The 27,179-nt window shown below is 45.9% G+C and overlaps 2 protein-coding genes across 2 annotated transcripts in view; one reads left to right on the top strand and one right to left on the bottom strand.

Moving 5' to 3' along the window:
• PIK3AP1 (phosphoinositide-3-kinase adaptor protein 1) overlaps positions 1–10,484 on the bottom strand; it is a 45,615-nt gene extending 35,131 nt beyond the window's left edge. The window contains exons 1-3 of the mRNA XM_050899143.1: positions 10,461–10,484; positions 9,835–10,027; positions 3,578–3,994 (exon numbers count right to left, since the gene is read on the bottom strand). Of these exons, the coding sequence (XP_050755100.1) occupies positions 3,578–3,994; positions 9,835–10,027; positions 10,461–10,484 (634 nt within the window). The remainder of the gene's footprint in view (positions 1–3,577; positions 3,995–9,834; positions 10,028–10,460) is intronic.
• A 3,985-nt stretch (positions 10,485–14,469) lies between these two features.
• Positions 14,470–26,587, top strand: NOLC1 (nucleolar and coiled-body phosphoprotein 1). The gene is made up of 14 exons (XM_050899387.1): positions 14,470–14,580; positions 14,667–14,722; positions 14,852–14,973; positions 16,564–16,679; positions 17,463–17,604; positions 18,132–18,235; positions 18,927–19,077; positions 19,953–20,093; positions 20,503–20,592; positions 21,904–22,050; positions 22,291–22,851; positions 23,550–23,662; positions 24,046–24,126; positions 24,413–26,587. Exons 1-14 carry the CDS (start codon positions 14,470–14,472, stop codon positions 24,569–24,571), a joined length of 2,094 nt encoding a protein of 697 aa, XP_050755344.1. The 3' UTR covers positions 24,572–26,587.
• The last annotated feature ends 592 nt before the right edge of the window (positions 26,588–27,179 follow it).

Genomic DNA, 27,179 nt, shown 5'->3' with positions numbered 1-27,179 from the left:
ATGCACCAAACAAACCACAGCCTAACAGCTGCGCTAGAGGCAACAGCATAGCCTGAGCAGGGCCAGTGTGCAGGCTATGGAGAGGTATTTGCCTCACCGTGTCCTGTATCATATGCTCCACTAGCTCAGGATTCCGCTATTAGGAAGCTGAAGCTCGGTCATTTTTGCATCAGGGTTAGTTTTTCAATGTGTGCTGACACTGCCGTTAGAAGTACTGGTGAACGCGTGTGGAGAGAAGTACTTCCCAGAGGAAGACACCCAGACAAATCATTTCAAATATGGTCATAAACTTTCTCTGCTAAGTGCTGTAGGAATTGAAGGCTGCCTTACTCAGGAAAAGTTCACAGTCTGCTGTAGAGAATGGACTTAACTGAGACCTTCTGAGAGCTCCTGACTTCAAAGCCTTCATCTAAAATCCTAACCATGAAGTCCTGGGAGCAGAGCACAGGCTGTGTTTCTCTATGGGAAAGGTCTGCTGTCACAAACACTCTTTAAGTCACTCATGCTGGAGTTAGCTGCAAGCAAACTATAAGGCAGATGCTAATTTTTTATTACCAACCAAGAAGAAAGTTTTCACAGTTTCAACCAAAAAAGGGAACTATGTACACCTGGGGTTGTCTTCTCTTCAGAGGAAGCATCAGAACATTTGCATTTGAGGCCATTCACAAAACTTGGTCTGTAGAATCATATGATGGAAGAGGTCACCTAGTCATTTTTTCCCCACACAGAGGTAGGATCCAATATATTCATCAAAACACTTTTGCCATGAAACCAGTAAGTAGGTTCTTCCTTCACAAGAGTCAGAGTGACAGCGGATGGCCTGCCTTGGCAATTGCTCTGATGCGCGCAAAAGAACAGCCTGACATGACCCAACTCGTGCATGCAGCTGACAGCTCACATCAGGTAGGGCTCCCATAACAGTAACAGAAGTCCAGAAATTCTGAATCTTTGTGTACCAAACTATTTGGAAAATGCTACAGCAGACTCCACAGCAAATGAGTTTGCTTTTATCTCATTTTTTCCCTCAGTCACGTATTTTCTAGACATACTAAAGTCAGTTTGAGATCAATGTATGCTTGTTCAAGTGAGAAAACAGAAAATAAGCTGATTTTTTTTTGTTACATAGAAACATCAACAAAAATACAAAGCACAATCTCCCTTTCAAGACACCATTCACATAAAGCTAAAGCACAGTTTTTTTCAGCACATGCTAACTTTCAGCAGAGATGACACCTCTGGAGAAGGACTCTATGTCCAACTGTGAAAAGTCAGACTGTAGTGCCTTACCCCAAGGAAGTTTTGCCATAGACGTATGGCAGCCAGCCCGCTGAACAGCCAGGCACGCAAGACGTACTTCCCTGGCTGCTCAGACAGACAGTATAGAGCTACCAGTAAGAGTCACCTCTGCCCCCTCCCAGGGTGGGCTCTGAGAAGTGCTGGGAAGATCCGGCACCCAGGTCCCCCGGGCACAGCCCCCAGTGTGCCAAGGGGCAGCCAGCTGTACAGAGCTAGCTCACCTGTGGAGAACCACTTTTTGAAGTGGAGGAAGAGCGCCAGGTCAGCTTAATACAATTCTTTGACTGTATCCAACATCAAAGAGAGTGGATGCTGCTCTTTAGTTGACAATGCTCTGCATTCAGCGCACCACTGCCAACAGATATCTTTCCCAGCATAAAAACCAGATTTTGGGTGCTTCCCTTTGACAAACACAGCTTCTCTCTATAGAGAGAAGCAGTTGATCCAGAGTGGTTTCTAGCTGATCCATTCCCACACCCGTCCCCTTCCCTTCACCTCAAATTCTCTTTGATTTTTAATGCGCCCAAAGCAAGCAAGATGGGTGAAAGCCTCTCACTAATAGGGATCCACTTGGCTACATGAAACCTCCCGCTACAGCCAGTCCATCTAATGAAGGACAGAGACACGCTTCCCGCTACACCCGCAGCCCAGGAAGCAGGAGTCTTTCTTCTGCCCCATGTTGTGCTTTGTGCACTCAGAATGCAGCAAGCCAGAAGAGGCTGGTGAGAGCTGGCTCCAGGAAGAGATTTCAGGATCAACGTCCCTTTGTACTCTCACACACTCTTCAGCTACACTAGAACTTGCTCCTACTCTGGCCTAGAATAACTCTGACAGTCCTCAGACATGTTAAGTAAAACCATTAACACTAGTATTCCACGGAGATGTTGCTGAAACCTCCCTAATTTTGAATAGCATATTTAAAAATCCATAAAATATTGGTGCCGTGCTCTAGACCCAAGTTTGGAGGAAAACAGTAACTAAACTTTTATTTTTGCCAGAAAGTGTCAGAAAAGCTAATTTAATCTCTGGTCAGTTTTATTTTTCAGAGTGCAAAAGCTCAGCCACTGTTTTCTGTCTTCTTCCAGGCTGAAAGCAAAGAAGCCAGAGTACTTTAGCCCTAGGTTAATCATTGGGAAACGAAGAAGTTTTAGGGGTGTTTGAAAGGGAGATGCAAACTTTAGTTTATGCAGGTTTTTAAAAGGTACTAGGAAACATCTGTTGTGACCTGGGTACCTAAGAATGCCATCTTCAGCACAACCCCTAAGTCATCTTTTTTCAGGGGGACTGTTTCAGCTAAGATCACGACTTTCAAATTTATTTTTACTGTGATAAATTTGTCATCATGATTATTGCCGTTGTTATCCTGGCATAAAGCACCTTTATGCACACACCACCAGACACACTAGAAGACTGCACTGCCTCATTTATGCCACTCAATACAGATAAATCTTAATCTAAGATGCAACCACAGGACTCCAATCCTACGGAGGCTGACAAAGAACACTATAACCCTAAGTATGGCAGCGTCATAAAAACATCCTGACCAGCACGACTCCCCAGAGCTCTCCACCTTCATTTCAACAGAAACTATGAGAAAGGAGTACCACACACGCCTCTAGAGTTTAGGAAAGTTCAGACTCAATTAAAACTCAGTACATTGGGCTTCTGTAGTCTGCAGCTGTTAATACTTCTGCGCTAGTAAGTCCTCTGTGCTTATTATGAGGTGATCACTTTCAGACTGGGTGGGTTATTTTTAAGGCCATCAGTGCAATTCTCCAATTAATCTCTGCCATTCCATCACAGGTAACAAGCTGATCTGTTGCCAATATGCTTATATCTCTGACTTTAGGCCCCATGCTAGAGAATACGTATTAGACAACCTTATTTTGGTTCTGGTATGACAGAATGCAAGTCTGAAGGAAAAGATAATTTTCCATCGATTGGGGTCAATAAACTGCAGAGCACAATATTTACAGGCAGAACTTTAAAGACACTCAGTTTTTATTTTCAATTTGCATTCAAAACCAGGCACCTAAGACAACCTGCAAATTCAGAAGTTCTCTGTGAGTCACTGGTAATCTCTCCTGAATTAGGGACTAATTGACCAGGCATAGAAAAACTGGCTTGCAAAACTTCCTAGTTTACAAGGGTTGTGCAATTTGCTTTAGTTTTCTATTTCAGTAAATCACGTTACCAGTGTTAAAATAAGGATAAACAATATCACGTATCTCCCTCCTCCAACCCCTGACCAGGAAGCACAACTCCACCGCTGCTACCTTACCTTCTGAAATGGCTTTCTTGACAGCTGCAAGGTAAGCATCAGGCTCATCATCATTTGTGAGTTCTTGCCACTGAGACCAGTCCTTGAAAAAGGTCAAATAGTCATCGCAGTCCGTAACACCGCAAAACAGCTTGACTACTTTGTACGGGGGCCATAAAGCTTCCTGAAGGCTCTGCAGAACAGGAGGGAGATAAAAACTCTGCACCAGCTCAGCAGACAGCAAAAGGATGATGCTCCGACTTCTGTTGAACAGGTCTAGCTCCTGGTGGGAGATGGCAGACTCGCCTTCCAGCTGGTAGCTCAGAACCCGATGCTTTCGAACGTGCCGAGTAAAGAGGAAGAGGTTCTGGAGGTACTGACACCATTCAGTGGCGTCACTTGCATACACAATCAGCACATCATATCCTCCAGGGGTTCCTGTACCAGTGCAAGATGATCACAGGGAAGAGGATTAAATTCGAAGCAAGAACTGACCCACAGCTTTGCAGCAAAAACCCCACAGGGCTGTCCCTATAATTCATGTCAGAAGCTCCAAAGCACTTCAAAAGAACAGCAGATATATCCAAAGTGAGGTGTTCACAGCTACAGAGCAATTCTAAGGGTGTTGAACTCCTACTTGCATTTACCTCACTAAAATTTAAGTAGTTTTTTCATTCTCAAAAACCTTCCTATGAAGAAGGGGATTTCCTATGTAGTTTCAAGTGAAACAAACCACATGTGGAGATTTACAGATTTAAAGCATGTTGATAGGAAAAAAACCCACAAAAACCGACCTCCAAAAAAACTAGCTTGAAAAGGGGAGTTCACCTTTGCGTGTGAAGTGAAATCATTTTAGACCACTATCGGGTCTCTGCAACACAACTGCAGACCATTACATGCTCAAGCAGAGTACACAATAAACATAGCACACCTAAAATAAGAAAGGCCTTTATTTAAATGAGGTCCCACAACGCTTACAGGAAGTCACTATGGCTTCCATGCTGTTAGACATTTGCTCTCATTGCAGCAGAAAGCAAACTGCCTGCAAAGTATGCATGCAACTGAAGGGTACACCAGCCCCCGTGCCCGCAGCACGGCAATTCTATCATTCAGGCTTCAGACACTTTGCAAGCCTGTGTTAGAGTCCTTCCCCCAGAACTGTCATACAAAGGTTTCCCAACCATTCTGGCATGACAAACCCTCTCTTCAGAGGGAAAGAATTAATACAATAGTGGTGGCCATAACACAGCCCAAAATATGCTCGCCAAAGTTGACTTATTCCATAATTCTCTAGAGACCGCTCCTAACTACACACTCCTGCATTTCTGTGCTCTGGAATGAAAGCACTTTTAAAATGGTTTCCAGCTTGCTAAGATCACATGCAGATTGAGCCAGTATGACATGATGCAGTGCTCTCCCACCAATCTCAAGAAAACTTTTAAGTCTAAATTTAGTTTTCCCATTCACCTGTGAAGAAGTTTACCCAAATTTGAGGATTACGGCTCTGGTCCCATGGTAAATTTCAGTGCTGAGCATTTCAAATCGTATTAGCAAACTGTATTCTTCTAATTCCAGTTTGACTCTTTAAAAGTGTCAACATTTCCAATGCATCTCAATCCAGAAGCAAGCAAAGGCAGATTTTTCTAATTAAAGTAGAAGGCAATGCCTAAAATTTGGCATGCCAAAAAGAGCATCTGCAGAGTGTGAATTTACCAGAATTGAAGACGACAGTTTTGCAGTCACCTTATTAAAATTCAACCAAAATTGAACAGCCTCCAAAGACTCCGTTCTGCCACGTTCCCCAGAACCTTCATTAAGAAATGAAGGCTGAAATGATGCCTAGGCTACAGTATCCCAGCTCTAAACCATACGATTATCAACTTTAAATTGTAGTTGAGCAGAAGTGGTACAGTTGAGAGGTAAAGCGTGGAGATGTGCTCTGTGCTCACCCAATAGCATTACGGTTACCTGCATAAATGGAAAGTCTCTAGCGGTGAAAGGATGATGTCCTAGCTATGGAGAACACGGATACAGCAGTTCAGCAGTATTCACTAGGACGGCTGCATGTTTCTGTGTGAATACAGCTCCTGAACCCCAGATGGAGGCTTGTAGGAGACAGCATTCTCAATGGAGTGAATCCAGCAAACTCATAAAGCAGACAAACAGACCCAAAGCCTTGGGAACTTTAAGCTAAGAGTGCAGAACTGCTGTGAAAAAAGATGGCTTTCACACCAGTGAGAACACCACTATCGCCAAAATATTGCTTCTGGCTGAACACCACCTGACAAAGATGACAGAATCACATGAGCAGAAACAGGAAAACCAAGCAGAATTAAGGAGGTCAGTTGTTTTATTCTAGAAAGGAAGGAGTACCAGAGACTTCTGCTTCAGCGCCACGTGTTGATTTACATGCAGCACAGTGGGAAAGGGCAGCACAACTATCTGCTGAGAACAGAGCCCACACACTGCAGCACAGCCAGCTGAGCCTGACCTCATCTGATGGGGAGACAACGCAGTGACTGTGTGAGGTGTGCCCAGGGCTCCTAAAGTCCTACCTTGGTGCTCTCTGGGAGAAGTCCCACCTCCAGACTCCGGGAAAAGCAACAGTGGCCTCCAGGGCATTTTAACATTCTGTAAAATGGGACACCTAACCCTACCATGCATTTTTAAAAAAGGCAGAGCTTCCACAACTAAACCTGCTGGCAAACAGGCCCCTCTCCAGCCTTTCAATGAAAGGAAGCAGCTGTGCTTGGAGAGGACACAGGGTGGGGGAGCCATTGATTTTAAACATGCATTGCACTGTAGGGGCACTAAGTATCCGAGAAGCCTCCCTTCTCCGAGATGTAGGCAAAAGATGCAAACTTGACAGACTCTCTGCAAGCTCTCTGCCAGCATTTATATCCCCAGAGACAACACCACCCAGAGCAGTGTAGCCTCTGCACCCAGTAGGAAGGAACTTCACCTAGTGTTTAGGAAAGGTATTGATTCCCTAGATAGTACTGCTCTACCAGCACGCCATTCCCCTTAACAGAGCTGTGCCAGCTCTCACCTCAACTCCGATAGCCTTTTACACTTCTAGGATAAACTGAGGAACAATGCTTTTAAAAGGAGAACTGAGAAATAAAATTACTGACTCCACATTTAGAGCCAAGGAAACTCTCTATGTTCATAAGCAAAAATACTGGAAGTGGGTCTTGAAGAGCTAAACAAGCTTAAGCCAGCAACGGGATTGTTTCAAAGAAAACAAAAATCTAGAAATAGTTTCAATTGCAACATCCCCTTTTAAAAGAAGGATGACACAGGACTCGCTTTCCTGGATCATGCTATTATTTGTCTAACCAAATACCTCCCTTTGCAGCACCAACTACTGTCCAGTCCTCAGGGAAAAGTGTAATAAATGGAGAATACAGAATGTTTCGGGGAGGTTTTCCCACAACTCTTCACACATCAGTTACAGAAAAACTCACAGAGCACGCTTCAAAGCACAATGTATGCTCTGCCTATTGTACACATACAAGGAAATCCCTAGGTGAACATCAAGCATTTTATTTCTTTAAACTCTGACCTTAGATGGATGCTTTGACAATGTGTTTGACAGGCTGGTTTTGGAAAAACGCACACAAGGAAGCCTTCAATTCAAGTAAGAAAGATATGAACAGTATATGCAATAGCAAGATGAAGAAAGATTCGTGCCAACCGTTTAAAAAATCTTTCATGCTCTCAAGTGTAATCTAGTTTAAATTTTAACAATACCTTGTTTCTGCATTCCTAAACTTAGGGTGTAAAAGTGACTTTCGCTTCTGTTCACAAAATGTCAGCACTATTGACAATATTGCAGGGCATGTTTGTTTATTTCATAGAAAAATATCCAGGCACAGTTCTGTTGCAGTTTGCAATGATAAACCATAACCTTTGGACTCCTTTCCAGCTGTAACTGCCTCTTCAGTGCTAACTTGCACACTCCATTATACAGCAATGACAAAAGACTGATGAGATTACAAACTAGTACTGTAAGACCTCTAATTGAGGTGGAAGGCCCACAGACTAAATAGCACAGAGACAGAACATGATACAAAGCTTTCCCTAGCTTATAAACTGCACACAGAATGGAAGGAGATGAAGTAACTCCATCAAAATCACAGAAGACCCATGGCAAGAGAATAAAAGTATCCTATAGTGATAGACTATATCATGCCTTCATAGTCCTCTCTGAGAAGCAAACAAATCAGGCTCATCTTTGGACCATGTTTGGGAGTAGCGAGGTGACAATCTTTGAGTTCAGAGCAAACATGGGATAGTGGTTTATGGCCATATCGTAAGGTTCTGCTTACCACCGAAATAGCTAAAGAATACTGTGGGAAGCTGGCATATCAGCTCTGGGTAAGACTACATCTTGCCCACTTAACACTTCCCAAATTTGAATCAGATGTCATCAACTGTTATTACCTATTATTTCATTCTACAAGCCAAAAGGTTTGACCTTTTTCAATTTACAGATCATAGTTTTCCACTGTACTTGTGGGTCCCATGGAGAAAATTCAGGGCCTCTAATAATACACAGCTTTTCTGCGTCATCTTTCACATCCCTCTCCTAAGCAGACCATGACTTCTCATTGTCCACAGACCAGGTAAAAAATTGACAGACAAATCCTTTACTCCAACTTAGATGATCATATGCAGTGGCAAGCCAATCTATTTTCATCTGCTAGATCAAATCCACCTCAAATTCTGACTAAATGAAAAAGTGCTACGTAGCCTGTTCTCAGTTTGCTTTGGGATTCATGTGTATGGAGGATACATGAATACGGCAGTCCAAAATATCAATCCTTGATAGAGGCGGATTCACTTCCTATGAAAGAAAATTGCCCATGGTATAAATGAAACCCAACCAAAGGTGTCTTAATAATCAAATTCTTAAAAGAGAGCGCGCTTCCAAGAGGCATTAGAAGCTGCTGGTGGGCCATTAACAGAAGTCCTCAGCACCTTTCATATTTCAGTATCTGAAGTGTGTGTATTTAAGTGATGTATGAGGAAATGAATGCATTCTTTGCCCAGCTGGAATGCATAACAACGTAATAGTGATCACATGCAATAATTATTAACATCCTAGCAAGACCTCTCACTTTGACTGGAATAGAAAACCTTTGCTTTAAATAAAGTGTTGCAAACAAGCAAGAGGAAATAGCAGAATCAAAGTAGATAAAAGTTTTGCAAACCAAACTTCAGCGATAGGAACAGAAGATTTGCATTATGATATGCGAACCTAAAGCTGTTCTACTTTTAAGAGTCTCTGTGAAATCACCTTCTGTTTATAAGGAGAAAAGTAGTTTTGCCCACAAGTCTCCTGAGGCCTCCGTTTAGTTTATTTTTACATCACCAGGAGATATGCGTCAGTGAAACACTAACGTTACTTCACACCCTGAGAATGGCACGTTTTTCCTTTTTTAGATAAAACACATACACTTCCCTGCAGGGAGGGGAACTTGCAAATTGGGCACTAGCAAGACTTACACAATATAGGCTAAACCCCTCTCCCCCTGGAGTTCACAGCTTTATTCTAACCAGTTTTACCTGCACGTTAGCTAAAACATTTTCATTGATGGCAACCTAGCTCACTTTGTTTGTGATCCTGTGCCACTGTGGCAAGGGGCATGAAGTCATACCCCAAAAAGGAACTATGCAAAAGCAGCATTTAGGGAGAATTGACTTTTCTACCAAACATCACAGAAAAACATCTAGGTGGTAAAGGCTGAGCAGGCGCAGATTCCTCTACAGAATACCCTCCCTCAGAGCTAGCTGAGCTGCCAACCCGAAGTGCACTCAAGACACAGGAGAGCTCTGCCAGCACCTGCCCGGAGCTCAAGCCAAGTGAAGCAAGATAAGGTAGAAACCGCAGCAACCTGGCTGTGAACAAAGGAGCCACCGCTGCTCCGAAGAGCCCCGGGGCTCCCCTGAACTCGGGGAGGGGACTCTGCTTCCCCCTTCCCCAGCAGCGGAGCGCCAGGGGCGAGCAGAGCCGCGCAGCAGCACCGCCCCGCAGGCGGGAGCGGGCAGGGAGCCGCGGGCAGCGCGCCGCGCTCCGCTGCCTCCCCGCTTACCGGCGCCAACGCGCGGGACAGCTCGCTCGCGGCCTGGGCTGCCGCGGAGAGCCTCGCCTCGGCGGGGCAGACCGGGGAGCAGCGCCCGCCCGGCCCCGCCGCCCCAGCCGCGCAGCACGGCCGGGCGGAGAAACCCCGCCGCTCCCCTCGCCTCCCGGGGCGAGCAGCCGCGGCACTTACCGGGGGCCGCCATGGTCCGGGGCTGGCGGGGAAGGGGCCGCTGCCCTTCCCTCACATCGCCGGCGGAGCGGCGCGTCCCGTCCCGTCCACTTCCTCGACCCCGGCCGGGCGCTCCGTCCCGCCGCCCGGCCCCGCCTCCCGCCCGGCCGGGGCGGGAGGGGGCTCGGCAGCGGAGGGCGGCCCGCGACGCCCCCTGCAGAGCCGGGCACAGGGCGGCTCCCGCCCGGCGGCTGCCTTCGGCTCCGCTCAGGCCGGCGGTGCACCACCTTCTAGGTAGACGGCGGGATTCTCCTGCCGTAGGAGGGGAATTCCCCCTTTCCAGCTGGCTCCAATCGTATATTCCATAGGTGGCCGAGGAAACGGCGACACAACGAGGAAAGGTTGTGCGTTATGGTGATACAGAAACTCCATGTCCTTAGTCACGAGAAACTTAGAGTAACGGTTGTCGAAGAGAACAAGCGAGACCTGCTTTATGCACACCCCTAACTCAGGCTTTGACTTCTGTCTCCTATGAGCACGGAGTTTCATTTTTTCCTAGGGGAAAAACAGGTTGTTCCATGTAGAATGAAGCAGCTTGATGTTCTGTGTTTTCCTCTAGAGAGTGCTGTCTTTTAACTTAGATTTACCAGATTCCATATGACTATGCTCATGTTTGAGTATAGAGAAAATAACCAGTGGAAGGACATTGTTGGAGTTCAGAGAGTAGGACTCAATTTAATTTTCTTGCTGAAGACAAAGCAACAGATTCTGCCTAAATAACTCAGTCTATTCCTTTGCAAACTTGGAAAAACCATGTGCACTGATTTGCATTCAGAAACATTTCTTTGCTGAGAACCAGTGAAGTCTTTCATTGATGCACTTCAGCAAAGCAAAAGCAGATGCCTTGCACTCTGGCTTCCCCATCAAGACAGTCACTCCCAAGCAGTCAGAGGACATTCTGTGTGCAGCCTACTTCATGTCACAAACACTAATGTTAGAACAGAGCTGGTTACAAACAATAAGGAACCAACTGTTTCCTACTAATCAACTCTATCTTAGAAGTTGGTCAAACTCTTCTGTTACCTCCAAATCTTTCTTTACCCAAAATGTACTTGAAGCTTACAAACTGTGTGCCACAGCCTGTCTTTCAAAAACAGAGTGTTTGCTCCCACAATAAGAAAGTACTAGGATAAAAAATACTTCCTGATGATACAGCCTTACGAGAAACTCCAGGCATGCAGAGCAGAAACCAGCACTTCCTCGTCTGAATCATCCTGAAAATGTGCAATAGAGTAAAGAACACCTGGGCACTGGAGAAGTGTGCAAATACAGAATCTACCTGGGATTTCTGTGAGGGACAAAAATGTACTTGTTGGAAACTAGAGTCTCTAGCCAAATTCTTTGACTATTATGGAATAATACGCATATATTAAGAACTAGTAAAACAGATGGATAACCATGTATATGACATTATAAAGACTGTTCCACATTATTTCCCTTGTAAAGCTGTTTATCTTCTAACTTCCAGAATAAAAAGTTAAAACCAAAATCATCTCTCTGATGTTAGATGAGGATTTCAACATGCTCCTTGGAACTAGCTTTTAAATTCTTTCTCTCTTTAAAGCCTTGCGGTATCATACGAAGGGCTAGCAGAGTCAGCTTCCTGCTTTGTAGGAACCCATGGGTTCCATATGGTTCTCCATATGTATCAGTGTCACTTAGGATGCTATGTGTTTTATTTAATCAATGCAGAGCCCACGGGAAACCTCTTTAGGGTTTAAACTTCCTAAGTCACTAAAATGAACTTAATGTGCCTCCCCAAAGGAGCTTATGTAAAACAACTGCTAGCATGTTATTTCAGCAACCTTTACAGCAACCTCCACCTAAAAACTCAGGTGACAAATTCAGGCAAAAGCCCGTTCACACCCCAGAACATTAGGCTGGCCTAAGGGAAAGAGTTACACAGCTTGTAATGAATTAAGAACAAAATGAGGAAAGAGAAGGAGCTTTTCATCCTCCCTTGCCCAAAATTGACCGTACAAGTCTTAACCTTCCTCCCTTCAAGTCACTGCACCATGAGAACACAGTTGCATTTGCAGCGTTATTCTCAAGGGTCTGTCTTAGACCTGTCCAAAGACAAGGACTAGATTGCTCTTTCTGGAGCCATTGCTTTTTTGCTAGGTACTTTTGAGGGGTAACAAGGAAAGGACTCAGTAAGTGTCTGAATACCCATGCCATCTCTCTTCACTTTTTCTTGGCCATGAAGAGAGTGGGAAGAGCGGAGACCTCTCACAGGAATGCTCTCTTCTGAGGTGAATAGCTCTCTGCAGCCTTAACGAAAGAGATGCCAGCCAAGGGGAAGGACTGAGAAGACCTAAGGAGTAGGTGAGGGGAGCAAAGGAATTCACAAGCAGTAGCATAAATTAGTTGAATTTGCTTGCTTTTTAGATCCCAGGATCGCCCACTACTGCCTTGGGAACACAAGAACAAAATAGCTTTCCTTGCATGGTTACTGCCCTGCCAGGTCATCTGGCAGTTGCAGGCACAATGCACGGGAACACACCTAGACAGCCACACACCTCTGAAGAGCAGCAGTCACACAGCATCTGGGAACAGACCTAACTCGCAAAGGCCTGGCAGGAGAGGGAGATGCTTACTAACCAGGCGAGAAGCAAAGTGAGCCAGTGAAGCAAACACAGCCAGTAATTTCCCTGGTTCCTCACAGCAGTTACTTCAGACAGCAGGACTTAAAATAAGGAGAGTTTGCCAGCAATGCCTGCATCTCTTCCTTTCCGATGCAGACAAAAGCACAGAACTTGTGCTGAGCTTTGCAGATGAAGCTTGCAGCTGTAGCTTACTGTGGATGGAAGCTACAAGAACTGAGAGAAATACTGGTTCCTGGAAACAGTTTCCTCTCTGCAACACAGCCCCGAGTTATTCCATATATAACAGGGGCAGGCCAGATCAGGGGCATATGAAAACAAAGCACACATATTTAACAAGCCCTCAGCTGAACGTCCCTTTTCTACACTACAGGCAACAGCACCTGTGCAAAATGACAGAATCTTACAGTACAGTCTACCACTATGTGAGCTACTTTCATTTCCCCAGCAGTGCAAATGTGGCACCTTCCAGAGACACCAGCAGCAGGTATGCTCTGCTGGGCACAGAGCCCGCCCAAGGGTGCGTTCAGCAGGCACTACCTAACTGCACACAAGAAGGACAGAACCCTCACGCAGCAGAGCACAGCAGTATTTGGAGATGATTAAGAGCAGAGGGCTGGGTAGGGAAAACAAAGAGCATAACACTACCTACCTACTACTGCTTGTTTGACCCTGACAGCCCTAACTCAGGACTTTCAGTGTAGGACTCTCTTCTTCCTTTGCCCTCAGCAGGCTTTATAGTACACTCCATTGAAGAGAATCAAAAAAAGCCCCACCACAAAGGCAAGGAGAACAGAGCACTGCATCCATCAAAGCAAACCTTCAGCTTCACAGAAGAAAAAACTTCAAGGGAGAAATGACTAATTTAAAGCCATGGCAATATACAACAGCTGAATGAAATCTTCTCCTTATCAGGGTCCTGAGTACACGAAGAGGCCATGCTTGTCCTGATCAGCCTCACCTGGGGCTTCCACACCCACCCTTTGCCCATAGGCCCAGGAGCTCCATTTAAGCTCAGGCCTGGGGATTCAGTGCTTGCCTATCCTATTTAGTAGATGTACCTGTTGCAAGCCTTATCTCTAACTTTACCTCCTTGATACCCTTCAAACACTATGTTGTAAGTAATCTTATCCCCAAGTCCCTCTCTGGGTCTGTCTTATAGACAGTCCCTTTAGACCTACAGTGTTATTTTTAGCCTAGCCCTTCCTCTGGCACCATCTCCCTTTACTTCTGAATAGATTCCTCATGTGGAACCTAGGCCTGGTTCATAGCTCACCTTTCCTGGGACTACCGATGAATCTTGTCAACTTCTGGCTCTGCCTGCCATGTTCAAGCTATGTGGTACTGCACCCTGTTGGTGAGGACACTGCCAGCACCGAGGTTGCCTACAGCTACAGGTTTGTTCTCCTCCATGGAGCAGCCCTGCTCCTTCTGCTCCCTGCCATTCTTCTTTCAGTGATCACATTTAAAATGGATTACAACTAGGAGCAGACTGATGAGGGGGGAAGGGGTTTAAGTGGACTGAAGTCTTCCCTCCTCCAATATTATAGGCACACTGCCGAGTTTCCTTGCAGAGACTGTCCGGGGTCTCCTCCTCCTTCTCTCCGCTGCGGGCCCTAAGCCTGCCTTTGCACCACAAGCAGCCTTCCCGCCTCGCTTGTTGCTTTCACCCAGACGCCCGCGCCGCCACTGAGCGGGGCCTTTCCAAATCCCCTCACGCCGGGAGGGTGGCCGTGCCTCGCGGGTCCCACCTCTGCGCGCCCTTCCCACCCGCCCCGCCAGCAGGCCTCTCCTCCCGGCTGCCGCTGCCGAGCACCGAGACCTGCGCGCCGGGGCCCGCCTCCCCGGTACCGCGCCCGGGGAGCTCCGCGCCCCCTCACAGCCCGGCCAGCATGGCGGGGAGGGTGGGGGCGAAGCGGCGCGCGTGCGCGCGCACGTCGGTACGTGGCGCCGCGCGCGCGTGCGCGCAGGCGGCACGTGGCGGCGGGGCAGCATGGCGGAGTGGCGCGCGGTGCCCAGCGACCTCTTCCCCTTCGTGCTCGCCTTCCTGCGCGAGAACCGCTTCGAGGGCGCCGCGCGCGCCTTCGCCAGGGAGGCGGCGGCGGTGAGCGGGGCGGGCGGGGGGGCGGCGGCGGGCGGACGGACGGACTGACTGATTGACTGACTGACGCGGCCTCTCTCTTGGTTTAGAAGGAGCAGGACCCCAACGCAGCCTCCCTCCTCGACATCTTCAGTTACTGGCTGAAGTAAGTGCCCCTCCGGCGGCGGGGCCGCACTTACCGGGCGGGGGGGGCGGGCTCTGCCGGGCTCCCTCCGGCACCAGCTGCCGTCCGGCCCTCGCCTCGTAGTCCCCAGTTCAGCCGTTCTCTCTGTAGGTCTCCAGCGGCCAAGAAGAGAAAGCTCGTTCCCAACGGCCCCCGGGCGAAGAGGAAGCCGTCCTCCAGCAGCGATGACAGCTCCAGCGAGGAGGACGAGACGCCCCCAGCCAAGAAACCAGGTGGGGTTTGTGAGCGGCCCTAGGGCAGGCCAGAGTTGTGTTTGACATTGGCTCCTCACCTAGATATAGAGCTCAGCTTCAGTGGCTCATTTGGAGTCCTTCAGTAGCTAGCAAGGACTGAGTTTGTATTCACCGATCTTGTTCCTGGCAGGTCTTTTGCCCATGACATGTAAGGTATGTTCATTTTAGCTAAGGATGATCTCTTTATTCAGTTATAATTTAAGTACATCAGGATTTGTGTCCGCTAGAAGGTTTTAGCCATTTAGTTTGTCGCTTTTGGCTGAGACTGGTGAAGGCATTGGGCTGTATTGAGTTTTGAAGGTGCTATTGAAGTAGCGCCTTCATTACCTTGTCTATATTGAGATTCTGCTTTCCAAATACTCACTGATGGGATATCTCAGCAGGTTTACTCCCACTTGCTTCAGCACATTCGAATCATGTGTTGATTTAAATATTGAGTGAAACTGACTTTCAAGTGCATGTAGATTGGGCTGGTACTCCCTTCATGGAAGGTAGCTAGCTCATGATTTTTTTTGTTTGCTGTTTTCCAGGGACTCTCAGTTTCACTGAGAGCTTTAAAGAATGGTTTCTCATCTTGCTATTGTAGGAAAACTGATTCAGGTTTTATAAGGCCTTTCACATTTGTTAAAATACGTGTGATTTGACAACACTCCTGCGTGGGTAGGATTTATCAGGCTCCTCTGTATTGGTGGGCTCTGACCTGTTTGATGCAGGGCAGTTGTACATGGTGTCCTCAAGATCCAGAGAGATGCCAAGCATCCTTACTCACCTGCTGCTTGTGTGAGGTTACTACCCTCCTTTCTTTCAAGCCTGTGTCCTAGTGCAATCAAAAAATATATCCCTCCACTGCACTTTGGTATGTGGTGAGCTGTATTTTTCCCTTTTTATCTGGAATTGTTCTTATGCCTTGCCTTAATCACGGTGTATGCAAGTTTGTGTGTATCTAGCAGTAGATTTGTGGGAGAGGAGTAGAAGACAGGGAGAGACACAGAAAGAAAACTGGTCTTCAACTTGAGCCATCCTAAAGCTGAATTTGAACTTAGATTTGATTTTTGTTTGGTAAGGACAGTTGCAAATATAACTTGAGGCAAAATTATTTCTTTTGCTCCATGTTGTTAAAAAGCAATCAGTAACCAGGAAGGAGTAGATTTAGCTAAAACACGTTGAGCAAAGTGTCTGGAACCTTAACACAGCATTGCAGTGGTTCTCTTTGGAAGTCCGCACTTGTTCAGCGGGTTTTTGTAAGCTGGAAGGTGTGCAGACCCAGTTAATGTTATCTCAGTTTGTGGGGACACTTTCCTTGTCGGGTGTCCTTTTTGGTGATAGAAGTCTGCACTTAAATGTGTATGTGACAAAGATAAAATCTAGAATTGGTTTTATGCTCTTGCCTACCCATTTTGGAGTCTTCTGCCGTGCCCTGCCCAAGAAACAAAGTCAGTGTTATGAACTTCAGTCGTGGTTTGATAACCTTAGTATATCCTTTTGCCCTGATACACACTAGTGCAGAACATAGGTACATGGAAGTTGTGAATTAACTTATCATCAATGTGTGCTGTCCCTTATTTGCAGCTAAAGCAGCAGCTGTGCCCAAGGCAAAAGCAGTTCGTCCAGCCAAGAAGGCAGAGAGCAGCAGCGAGGACTCCAGTGATGATTCAGACTCAGAGGAGGAGAAGCCGCCAGCAAAGGTCAGCTTTTCTTTCTAGCCTCTTTAATGCGTGTTTGAGAGTGATGGATAATAGCAAATTTGACCAGCAGAACTCTCTCTGAAATTGGGCTCACTTTTCCTGAACTATGAAGTGCCTAGACTGCTGCAGGTGCAATGTAAGAAGACATTTCTGTAGTGGACGGTGTGCCATTTGGACTGGTCCCATGAAAAATTAATTTTGTGTCCAGCACCCACTTTGTTTCATATCCAGGTCTGCTACTTGCTTTTATCCTAAGATTGCCAGGGCTTACTTTTTTTGCAGAGAAAGATTTATTTACAATTGCTAAAATATATGTAGAAAAAGATCAAATTTGTGTGTATATATAAAAAGAGAATCTTCTCTTTCCTTTTTCTTGCTGCAGTCATGGTCTTGAGGAGTGGAGGGGAGGAAGAATGATGTGAGGGTACACTAGAGGAGACCAGCCAGAGTTGCCTAGTCAGTATTTTCAGTCTTCAAACTAGTGTGATCTGGAGAAGGAAGAGAACAGTGCCAGCCCCAGAACTGCCCCATTTTGAGGAGGCAGAACTGGAGACTGAGGTGCAAAGGAAGTCTCCCGTGGGCTGCTGGGAGGTTTCCCAGAGCAAAGTTGTTGTCCAGGGATTTTCAGGCCCTAACCATTAGGCAGAGTGGTGTTTCCAAGTCAAAATGGTAACCTTTGTGAAAGACAGCTGTTTATACTCTCTGTACATGTGTCCCACTTATTAGCCTCTTTTTTCTTTTCATGGCTACGAGGGCTAATCAGTTTTCCCTACTGTTGTTTAGAAAGGCGCAAAACCCGTGGTGAAGCCAGCTGGAACCAAAATCCAGCCTCAGAAGAAAGCAGAGAGTTCCAGCTCTGACTCAAGCAGCTCAGATGAAGAAGCACCAAAGAAACAGCCACCAAAACCAGCAACACCTAAATCAGGTACCTCTTACTGTGTACCATGAGTCAAAGTGCAAAACCAAAAAAGCCAGGGGAGGAGTGATGGGGACTGTACCTACATGCAAAGGCATATGTATTGACGTAGCAGTCTGAAAATCTGCTGTCACTGCCATTTGCATTCCAGTCCAGTCTGCTTCTGACATGGAAGAGGTGTAGAACTGATGGCGAATAAAACATCTGGTCCCAAATACTGTATTGTTTGCATAAGTAGCTGTAATCAGCAATCTCAACTGCTTAAGTTGTGCTTTTGCCAGTGTCTTCCCCTCAGAAAGCAGGGAAGATCTTTACTTAGCCTTTAGTCCTGGAACTTCTGATGAGCTAGAATGGACAGGTTTCTGAAAACTTTCTGTAAGCTTGCAGTAGGATAAAACAACAGTTTTGCAGTACTGCCTTAGTGTGCCCTATTGGCTTCCTGTGGTTCTTTTCTCTCTGATAATTTATGCTGAATGTAATTACGCCTCATCTACCATAGTGTATTTTCTAATGTCTCTTTTTACTTATCTCAAAAGGAAGTAAAGCTGCCCAGGCGGCCACCAAAGTGGTCAATGGAAAAGCAGCAAGCAGTAGCAGCAGTAGTGAAGATTCTGATGAGGAAAAGGCTGCACCGAAGAAGGTAAATTAGACCATGAAAAACTTTGTGAATGCTGTAGAAGTCTAGTAAGACTGGGTGTGTCTCTGTCTTGCAGGGACTGTGAAATGTGTACACAAAGGCACAGACTACACAGATGCTGAGCATGGCATTTGTGGCTTTTATACCCCCTTCTCCTTTATACAGTGGGATTATGTGTTCTAGCACCTCTCCATGCGCTGGCTTTCTTCCCTAATACCTCCTTACTGCTTCCTCTGCTCCTTGCTTTTACAGGAAAACATCTCATTGTGTCATAACCATATTGTAGTCTCCATTATATATTCACTTTTGCATGACTCTTTTGTGCTTAGCTATCTGTAATTTTGAGGTTTCCACTAGGGAGTGTTTAAAAATGTTTTCTGCAACACAAAAATAATCATAGTTGTCTTTAATAAAGTGGCAGTTGCTACTATTTCAGTCAGTGCTGGGCCCCTTAGTCAGAGGAGCACCTCATTAGGGATTCAGGCAGCAGAAAACAGCAGAGTGGCCAGAAAGATGATGTTCATGTGTTTCCTAAAATTTGCATTTGAGAATCTTCATTAATCTTTCTTCCTTTGTCTTCAAAATTTGCTCTCTTAAGTGAGGCTTAGAGTTAAATAAGATCCATGTCCAGCTGTCCCTACAAGATTCTGTAACTTTTTTTTTTAATGTGTATTTCTTTTGTTCTTGTGATAAGGCTGTTCCCAAGAAATCACCTCTCCCGAAACCTGCAGCCACTCAAGCATGTCCAGGGAAAAACAAACATGCCAAGGAAAGTTCCAGTAGTGAGGACTCATCTGACAGCTCAGAGGATGAAAAGCCACCTGCAAAACAAAAGCCGAAGTCTGGTAAGTACTAATACCATTGCTGCTACATGGGAGGATGCTTTCTGCTGGTCCCACTGTCCTGGGAGAAGCGTGTGCAGGGCACAGGCAACTCTTGCTGCACACAGGTTCCAGGTGGTGCTGGTGGTGGTATTGTGAACCAGAAATACAGCAGCTCTTTTCATGTGTGCTGTTGGGGCTACGCTTACAGTTCAGCTCCTCCCTCAGCAAGGGATGGGGAGTGAAAGAGATTGTGACAGACTCTGCTTGGTTTGCTGCATGTCTTCTATTTGGGTAGCCTTTAAGTACATTCTTCTTGCAGGTTTCCTGTCTGCCAGGATTTGAGAATTTATTTGCCAGTGGTTTGGTTATTCTGCAACTGCAGCAATTTAAGCTTTTTTAGGTTTTTTTGTGAAGTATGCAGGGCTGTTTAGTTGCAATCCAGATGATGGGCTATATGGGCCTCTGTTCATAGTGCTTTTAGGATTCCAGGAGAGAGCTGATCTGCGTGGAGAATCAAGCATTGAAACTCAGTCTGATCCTCTAACCAGAGGATTTGAGAAGGCAGTAAATGAAAGCAATCAACAATTGACATCTCTGTTTGGCTTTTTTCTGAAAAAGTTTGGCAACACAAGCTCCCATTCTTCTAAAAGTGCAGAGAAAACTTCTGCAGAGATGGTTGGGTCAGCTGAACCCCAAGAGGAGAGTTAAACTCTCAGTAGAAACAGGAGGTAGCAGTGGGGTGGGTGTAACCTTCCAAATTATAAGCTAGTATCTTTGTAGCTACAGGAGGGGAATAAATGGAACCAAATAGCAGAAGTGCTTTATTCTAACTACAACAAACATCTCGTGCTGCTCGCATTATCATGCAGGCATCTGAATGCTGTGTCTCTTCATAGGTCAGTACAGTGCTGTACCACCTCCTCAAGCTACGCAGACAAAGAAGGGCCTTGCCAAGGCTCCTGCAAAAAAGGCTGAGAGCAGTGACTCTTCAGACAGTAGTGATGAGGCAGAGAAGGTGCCCCCAAAGGGAGGAGCAGGTATGTTGTGAGGAGAGGAGGCTGCAGAGGAAGTACTACATGGTGCGGCCAGTGTTTTGGCAATGTCTTGGTTTCCTTGAAAAAGCTGTTTGACTTGGGTCTGTGTTGCCATTTGCTTCTCTGGAAGCTTCTGAGTAATTTGGAGGTGTCCCAAACAACACTGTGTACAGCCTGTGGATCCAAACAGTGTGCAGTGTACGTGTTGGTTTGAAAAGTCAACAGGATCTAGTTTAGCGGGAATAAGCGAGGCCCATTACTGCAGCTGGCCAGGTCCTTGCTTGGCTTCTGATGTGCTGGCTGAATGGCTAGTGCACTGAGAACGGTGCTTTTTCACATCTGGAAAGGTTTGGATCTTGGGACAAAGGTTTGGTGTGGATGTGGCCTGTTAATTTTAAGCTTGCTTTTGCAGGCAAAGCAGTGGTAGCTAAAAAAATCCCTGGTCCCCAAAACAAAGCTGTGACTACCAAGAAGGCTGAATCCAGTTCTGACAGTGACTCAGGTAATTCAAGAAATAAAGTTTTGGGGTTTTGTGTTAATGTTTTTATTGGCCAGGTTGCTGTATAGCGGTTGCTGTATAGCGGTGTATCTGCTGAGATCCTTAGCTTATGAGCTCGAAAGCTTTACAGTCTCCATAGCTAACAAGATGTGAAAGTGAAAAACAGCAGCCTGCTATGCAGAGTGGAGTCTGACCATGAGACACCAATGAGACCATTGGCAAGTGCAGAAAGGTCTGCATGTTGCTGGATGGAAAGGGTGGGGCATCTTGTGTATCAGGTTTCTCCAGGAAAGTTAATGGTTACACTTTTTGAGGATCTATGTCTTAAGAGTTTTGGTTTCTGTTACCCCATTGTATTTGGGAGAAGTTTCCAAAATAAAAATAGACTCAAAATATGCTTTCTCCTAATGTGACCCTAGAAATGGGGGCAGTGTGCTTTGTGTCTTCTGTTGATCAGTTTTAAGGTTTGCAATGTTGTATTTTGCATATAAGTTCCCTGTGTGCTATATTTCCCCTCCCAAGTTCAAGGTGCTGTTGTATATCTCAACATCTCTGGTGCCATGGCAGGGACTGTGGGTGGCAGCTGCCTGTCTGTCTGTAGACAGCTAGCACTAGACTGTGTGAACCTTCAACAAGTGGCTGGAGTTCTGTGTTTTAAGGTTTTGTTGCCTGGTTTCTCACAAATGGACATGGTTTTGATGACTTATTAAAGTGTTCAGAAATGTTGGAATAGATGAGGCTTAGCATTCCAGATTGCTGTGACACAATACAAAGGCATATTTGTACACAGGAGTCTCCAGTCCATCCTCAGACTGCTGCTAAACATATCTGATACAGGAAATAGAAAGCTAAAATGAGATACTGCGCTGTTGTTGCCTCACTTTCCCTGCTTTGTCAATTTTGTCTCCTAATTTCTTGCCTGTTCTTTGATCTTTACCACGTAGCTTCTTTTCTCGGTGTTTCTTCTCTCTGAGTTTGTTCTTGGTGATACCTCTACTTTCTCCAGTCCCTTATTCTGTACCTCTTCTCCTACATTATTCTCCAAATATCTGCTTCCTTATGCTTGCATTAGTGAAGACCTTAAACCGCTTGTTTCCACTTCCTCCCAACAAAGATGATATGTGGAAAGATGAGTGCTGTCCCCTGACCATTCAAGTGTTCATCAGATGCTGCTTATTGCCAGTTGTGTAGTGACTCAGCCTTGGGCCGCAACCCATTTTGCTTTTCACTTCCCTGTGAGTTATATACATGTTGTTACCAAAGTAACTTGCACCAGAAGCTTATTAACTTAAAGAGCATCCTTTTTTTGTTTAGATTCTAGCTCTGAAGATGACAAGAAGAAGGTAGGGAGTAAGCTCCCAGCTAAACAACCTGTGATAAAGAATGCTTCCAAACCAGCAAAAGTAGCTGTCAAGCCTGGACAAGCAAAGAAAGACTCCAGTTCTTCCTCAGACAGCTCAGGTATTGGGGTAGGAGAAAAGGAGAATTTCCACATTGTGGAGTGAGGCATGCATGTTGTGCTTGCTCAGACCTGTGTGTTTCTAGGCAGGGTATGAGAGTGCAGTTGGACAGGAATACCCATTGCAGTGTTGTTTCAAGCAGCTGATGAAGTGCACTGTGTATCAACATTGGATCTGTATGTTAGCTTCATGTTGAAGGAATGGGGCTTAGCCTTGATTATTCTTTTCCTTTCCATTCTAGATTCTGACAGCTCTGACAAGAAGGCCCCTGTGAAGCCCGCAACTAAAGCAGCAATGCCTGCAACAAAGAAGTCACAAGCTGCCACAAAGAAAGCACAAAGTAGCTCTGATTCAGATAGCAGCTCCAGCAGCTCTGAGGATGAGAAGAAGAAAGGCACTCCAGCTAAACTAGCTGGCAAAGTGGGTAGGCCAGTGTCCAAACCTTCTACCCCAGCTCCCAAAGCAGGCACTTCTGACTCTGATAGCTCAAGCAGTGAAGAGGAAAAGAAGCCAGCAGTGAAACCAGCCACCAAATCTACAGGGGCAGCAAAAGCAACTGGGGGGAAGAAGGCAGCTGCTTCTAGAAGTAGTAGCAGCTCATCTGATAGTTCCAGCGAAGAGGATGAGAAGCCCAAAAAGGCAGGGAAAGGAGCACAGAACAGTTCTAAGACCACTGCCTCTACAGAGAAAGCAAAAGCATCCACACCAGCAGCAAACAACCTGAAGTCTAAGCCAGCTGGTGGCAGCAGCAGCAGCAGCAGTGAAAGCAGCTCTGAAGAAGAGACTGGAAAAGTCAATGGAGGTATTACCTGCAGTCTGAGAAGTGGGTCTGTCAGGCAATGTTACTGAGCTAAGCATGAATGGGAGCCTTTCTTAAGCAATATTCAGTCTAATCTCTGTGTGCTATTAGCTTATGCCGTCTGGTCCAGTACTGAGAGGGAAGGGCTAGTTTTTAATTTGGTGTGATCCTTTTTGTCTGTATTGCGTATCTGCTGGCAATGGAATTCGTGGTAACATGAAGTATGTTTCTGTACAGTTGTTGCCAGTTGCCACCTGTGCATGCACAAGATTGTTAGTGACAGCAAGGCAGACTGCTGGAGGACCTTGTCTGTGTTGAGTGGGACACCACAGATGGTGCCCCAATGGACAATCTCAATCTTTATCCCTCCAGGAGGAAAACAACTTTGAATGCACTAGTGATGTGTGCAAGTGCATACTGTGACTCCAAGAACTGGCAAATTTTAACCAACAGAATGTTCAAGTGCACTAAATCATTAATATAGAGGTACCCTATTCCACAAAGTTACCTGTTAGGATAGGATGGCAAAACCCTTGCTGACCCAGAATGGCTATTAGTGTCTGTTTTCTGGGTGGGGTGATGCAGGGACTGATCCTCACACCTGTGTCAGCACTGGGTTTGCATTCTGGGGGAGAGATGCCACTACCTTTCCCAACAGTGCAGTTACTCCCTTTGAAGTTTTACTGCTGTACATCTAACAGGCATGATCAGGAAGAAACAGAAGAGGGAAGATGTTCAGGAGCCAGAGACACCACGCAGTAAAAAGGCAAAGATCAAAGCCAAAACACCACACACAGTTCCCAAGGTGAAACAGGTGAGTGAGGGTGGACTGTGGTGACTGGTGGGAGAGGCATCTCTGCTTCCTGAACAAATAGGCTTGTTTTGGGGGAGGCTGGGCCCACAGGATTATTTGTATTTTTCCTCCCTCCTCAAGCACTCGAACTGTGTCTGGAGAACACTAGGGAATGCACGTATGTGTGTAATACTATTGGCAAAGGTTGATTGGATGTGCTTGCACAGGAGCATCTGTGAGCTGCCTGATCTGCAGAAGGCAAAGAATTACGAGTCTGAGAAACACTTAAAGATTGAGGTGGTGTGAACAGGGCTCCATATTTGCAGGGGAAGGAGGTTTTCACTAAAGGGAATATCATGTGAGTGTATGCGCTTACTGTATCTCATTTTCTTTCTCTTTAACAGCCAGCCTCTCCATTCCGCCGCGTAAGGGAAGAAGAAATTGAGCTGGATGCCCGTGTGGCTGATAACTCATTTGAAGCAAAGGTAGGGCTGGGTAGTGCCCAGGGTGGTAACACTCGGCCTCTGCAAATGCAGGTCGGCGGAGCAGCCTTGCTGTGCTTGTAGGCAGTCGTTTTGGTGGGAACTTTTTCCACCAGGAGGTGCTCTTAGGAGGTGTGTGAGCACTGGCAGGAGGCGTGTGGGAGAGTGGTATCAGCTCCAGTGTTAATGTACTGGTGTTTGCTGGGTAGGATGAAGTGCAAAGCATTGCCTTTACTCTCTTGGGTACTGACCCGAATTTCTTTTTCCTCTCCCCCTTCATCCCTCACAGAAAGGAGCAGCTGGTGACTGGGGTGAGAAGGCTAACAATGTCCTGAAATTCACTAAAGGCAAATCTTTCCGCCATGAGAAGACAAAGAAAAAACGAGGCAGCTACCGTGGGGGCAGTATATCGACCCAAGTCAATTCTGTCAAGTTTGAAAGTGACTGAGAATGTTTCCTTTGGAATTCATAAACCATCTGCTCACCAGAATGGCTTGGATGGGCATGTGGACGTTATGGATGTCAAACCTGCCTGGAATGCTACCTCCCCTAGCCCACTGTGGGGCAGGCAGCTCCAGCGTGGGGATGTAGGAGAATGGTTGGATGTTTCCCCCTTTTATTTCTAATTCTGGTTTAGGCCCCTGATTTGGAACCATCCTTGAGCTGGTGTTATTGGCACCACTAGGGTCACCTCCAAGACTTAAATTTTCTACAGTCTTATTTTAAAAGGCTGGCAGTGATTTTTTTTTTATTTCAGTTTCCTGCCCATCTAGTAGAAGAAAGAGAAAGCATTCTCCTGTATCTTAACCTCCCACTTCTTTTTTCAGCCAGTTTAACTTGGATACCTGTGAAATGGCAAGTATTGTAACTTGCCTCTGGCTAGTTACTGTAAGAGCAACAACTGATTTGAACCCTCTGGCTGTAATCCCTACCCCCACCTGACATTTCAAGTTCACAGTTGCAGTGTGACGGGGTTCCTCTTTCCTGTTTCCTTCTTTTATGGTTTCACCTTGTAGTGAATTCCTACCTTCCTCTTCCTTCCACTCCTGTTGAGGCCACTAACCAGAGTACCTGGAGAAGCAGAGTCTAAATACACCTTAGTAGTTGAGTAACTGTATTGGTTGGAGTTGCAAGTTGTAGGCTATTGTCAGAAAGACCAAGGTCTGTAGTACTGCTGTGGCACTCTTGGTAATGCTTCCCTTGGGAATGTAGCTGGGGAGTGGAGATGTGCAGAAACTCTTGACTGCATGAGGTTGTGACGTTTGGCTCAGTGGGAATGGGTAAGGAGGCAGAGGAGATAAAGCCCTCTTTTCTATCCAGCTCTGCTTTTTCTTGTGTTTGTGTTTCAGAGGCTCTGACTGCAGTGTGGCATTACTCCTTGTTCTCTTTGAACATAAAATGTGCCAGCTTATGCTTGCTTGCAGCAATGTGCTGTGCAGCTTGTTAGGAGTCGAGATGAGTGTATCATTAATGCCTTCGGTTTCTTTTCTGAGTTGGATCACTTGCTCTTTGAGCTGTTTTCCATCTGTTAAATCCCTCTCAAGAAGTAAAATGCCAGTTTCCCCATAGCACTAAGGCAAATAAAGCCTGGTGCTGTAAGGTTTGAAGTGTTAGCTAAAAGTACATGTTTGGTATGGGGAGCCTCAAACAAGTTCAGTAACTTGCAGCCTAAACTGAGATTTTGTGAGCAACTGAGATACAATACAATGGCTTACTGCTGTTGAGAAGAGGGCTTGCTTTCCCTCCAGTTGTGTGACTGCCTCCTTATTTCTGGTGCAACTTGCATCTGGTAGAAAATGCTTCCCCCAACTACTTTTTTCTCCCTGTTAGGTGGGTTAAGTTAACTTTAGTTTGTGGAGCAGTCTGCTGAGCCCATAGTCAGTATGAGTTGAATAGCGGTAGTGCATGTTTGGGAAACGGGGTAGTGGGCTGAGAACTGCTCACCCCATCTCATGAAACTGCCAGCCACCGAGAGAGGTTATGCAGGGCCTGATTTCCAGGTTTCCATTCCCTCCCCAAAGGGTGACAGTGAGAAGAGCCCTGTTGTTACATGAAGCTGCACTTCTGTGCAAAGCAGTGTCACCTAATTGAGGGTTGGATGAGACTTGATGAGCCACCCTCATATACATGAGCTGCAACTTGTTCCAATGAGCTTTTTTCAGGACTTCCCCTCTGGCTTGCACAATCACTCTGGTGCCTGGATTCTAGGCTACAGTGCAGAGGGGCCCAGGAGACCACAGTTATTACAAGGACTTAAAGGTTAGAGGCCAAAGGAAGGTGGGAAGAGAGTATTTTCTGCCTGGGGATTTGAACATCATCTTGCTTGTGATTTGTCGTTTGCCCTCTTTCTTCTGTTTATCAGGAACTTACATTTGGAACTCTCAAACTTTTTAAAAACTTTTATGTTTTGGGGGTATTTTAAGTGTAAGAATTTTAATGTGTTGGAAAATAAAGATTGCTGCCTTTGTAATCTGAGTGGATCTGGTAGTTAAAGGTGTGGAATAGCAGGTGGGCAAAGGGAGGGTATCAGTGCTGGGGGTAATGCAGCACTGTCTCTCTACATCTGTCTACAGCCACTTCTTGTCTCCTTAGTTGTATGCTCATGTGCATGTAACAGGCCTTCAGAAGTGAAAGGTGGCCTGTGCAGCTGGCTGTCGAGTGACTCTGCAAGAAACTTGGATAAAACTCTAGAAGAATATTTGCTTATACCAAGACAAACTGAGGGTGCTCAAGTTCCTTCCCACCAGAATATCTGGTTAGCTCTTCTCAAATATGCTACCAAATTAGCTATATGGCTGCTGGCAATATAACTTAAGTAGCACCAGCCTACAGGAAACAATAGGATTAACACAAAAATTCTGTATATGCCTGGCTAAAAAGTAATTTCTGTGTCCCCTTAGATATCTTCCTCGTCTGTGACCATATGAGCAGGGAAAAGAAACTTGCTCATGTGTAGGGCGTGGTGGAGATCATCTGTGCTTAATGCTTACTTTTACCGCTTGTGCTATGCCTCAATGGAAAGGTTGGGATGAATCCCTGGGTGGATTGGGCTGTCA

This window comes from Gymnogyps californianus, chromosome 6 (assembly GCF_018139145.2).
Source record: "Gymnogyps californianus isolate 813 chromosome 6, ASM1813914v2, whole genome shotgun sequence".
Lineage (NCBI taxonomy): Eukaryota > Metazoa > Chordata > Aves > Accipitriformes > Cathartidae > Gymnogyps > Gymnogyps californianus.
This window is presented reverse-complemented; position numbering and strand designations above follow the sequence as displayed.

Bases quoted from the DNA above. Each gene is read 5' to 3' on its own strand.
- NOLC1 (XM_050899387.1), top strand. From the start codon at position 14,470: ATGGCGGAGTGGCGCGCGGTGCCCAGCGACCTCTTCCCCTTCGTGCTC. The intron at 14,974-16,563 runs GTGGGGTTTGTG...CCTTATTTGCAG, and splicing joins GCCCCCAGCCAAGAAACCAG to CTAAAGCAGCAGCTGTGCCC. The intron at 20,094-20,502 runs GTATGTTGTGAG...TTGCTTTTGCAG, and splicing joins GCCCCCAAAGGGAGGAGCAG to GCAAAGCAGTGGTAGCTAAA.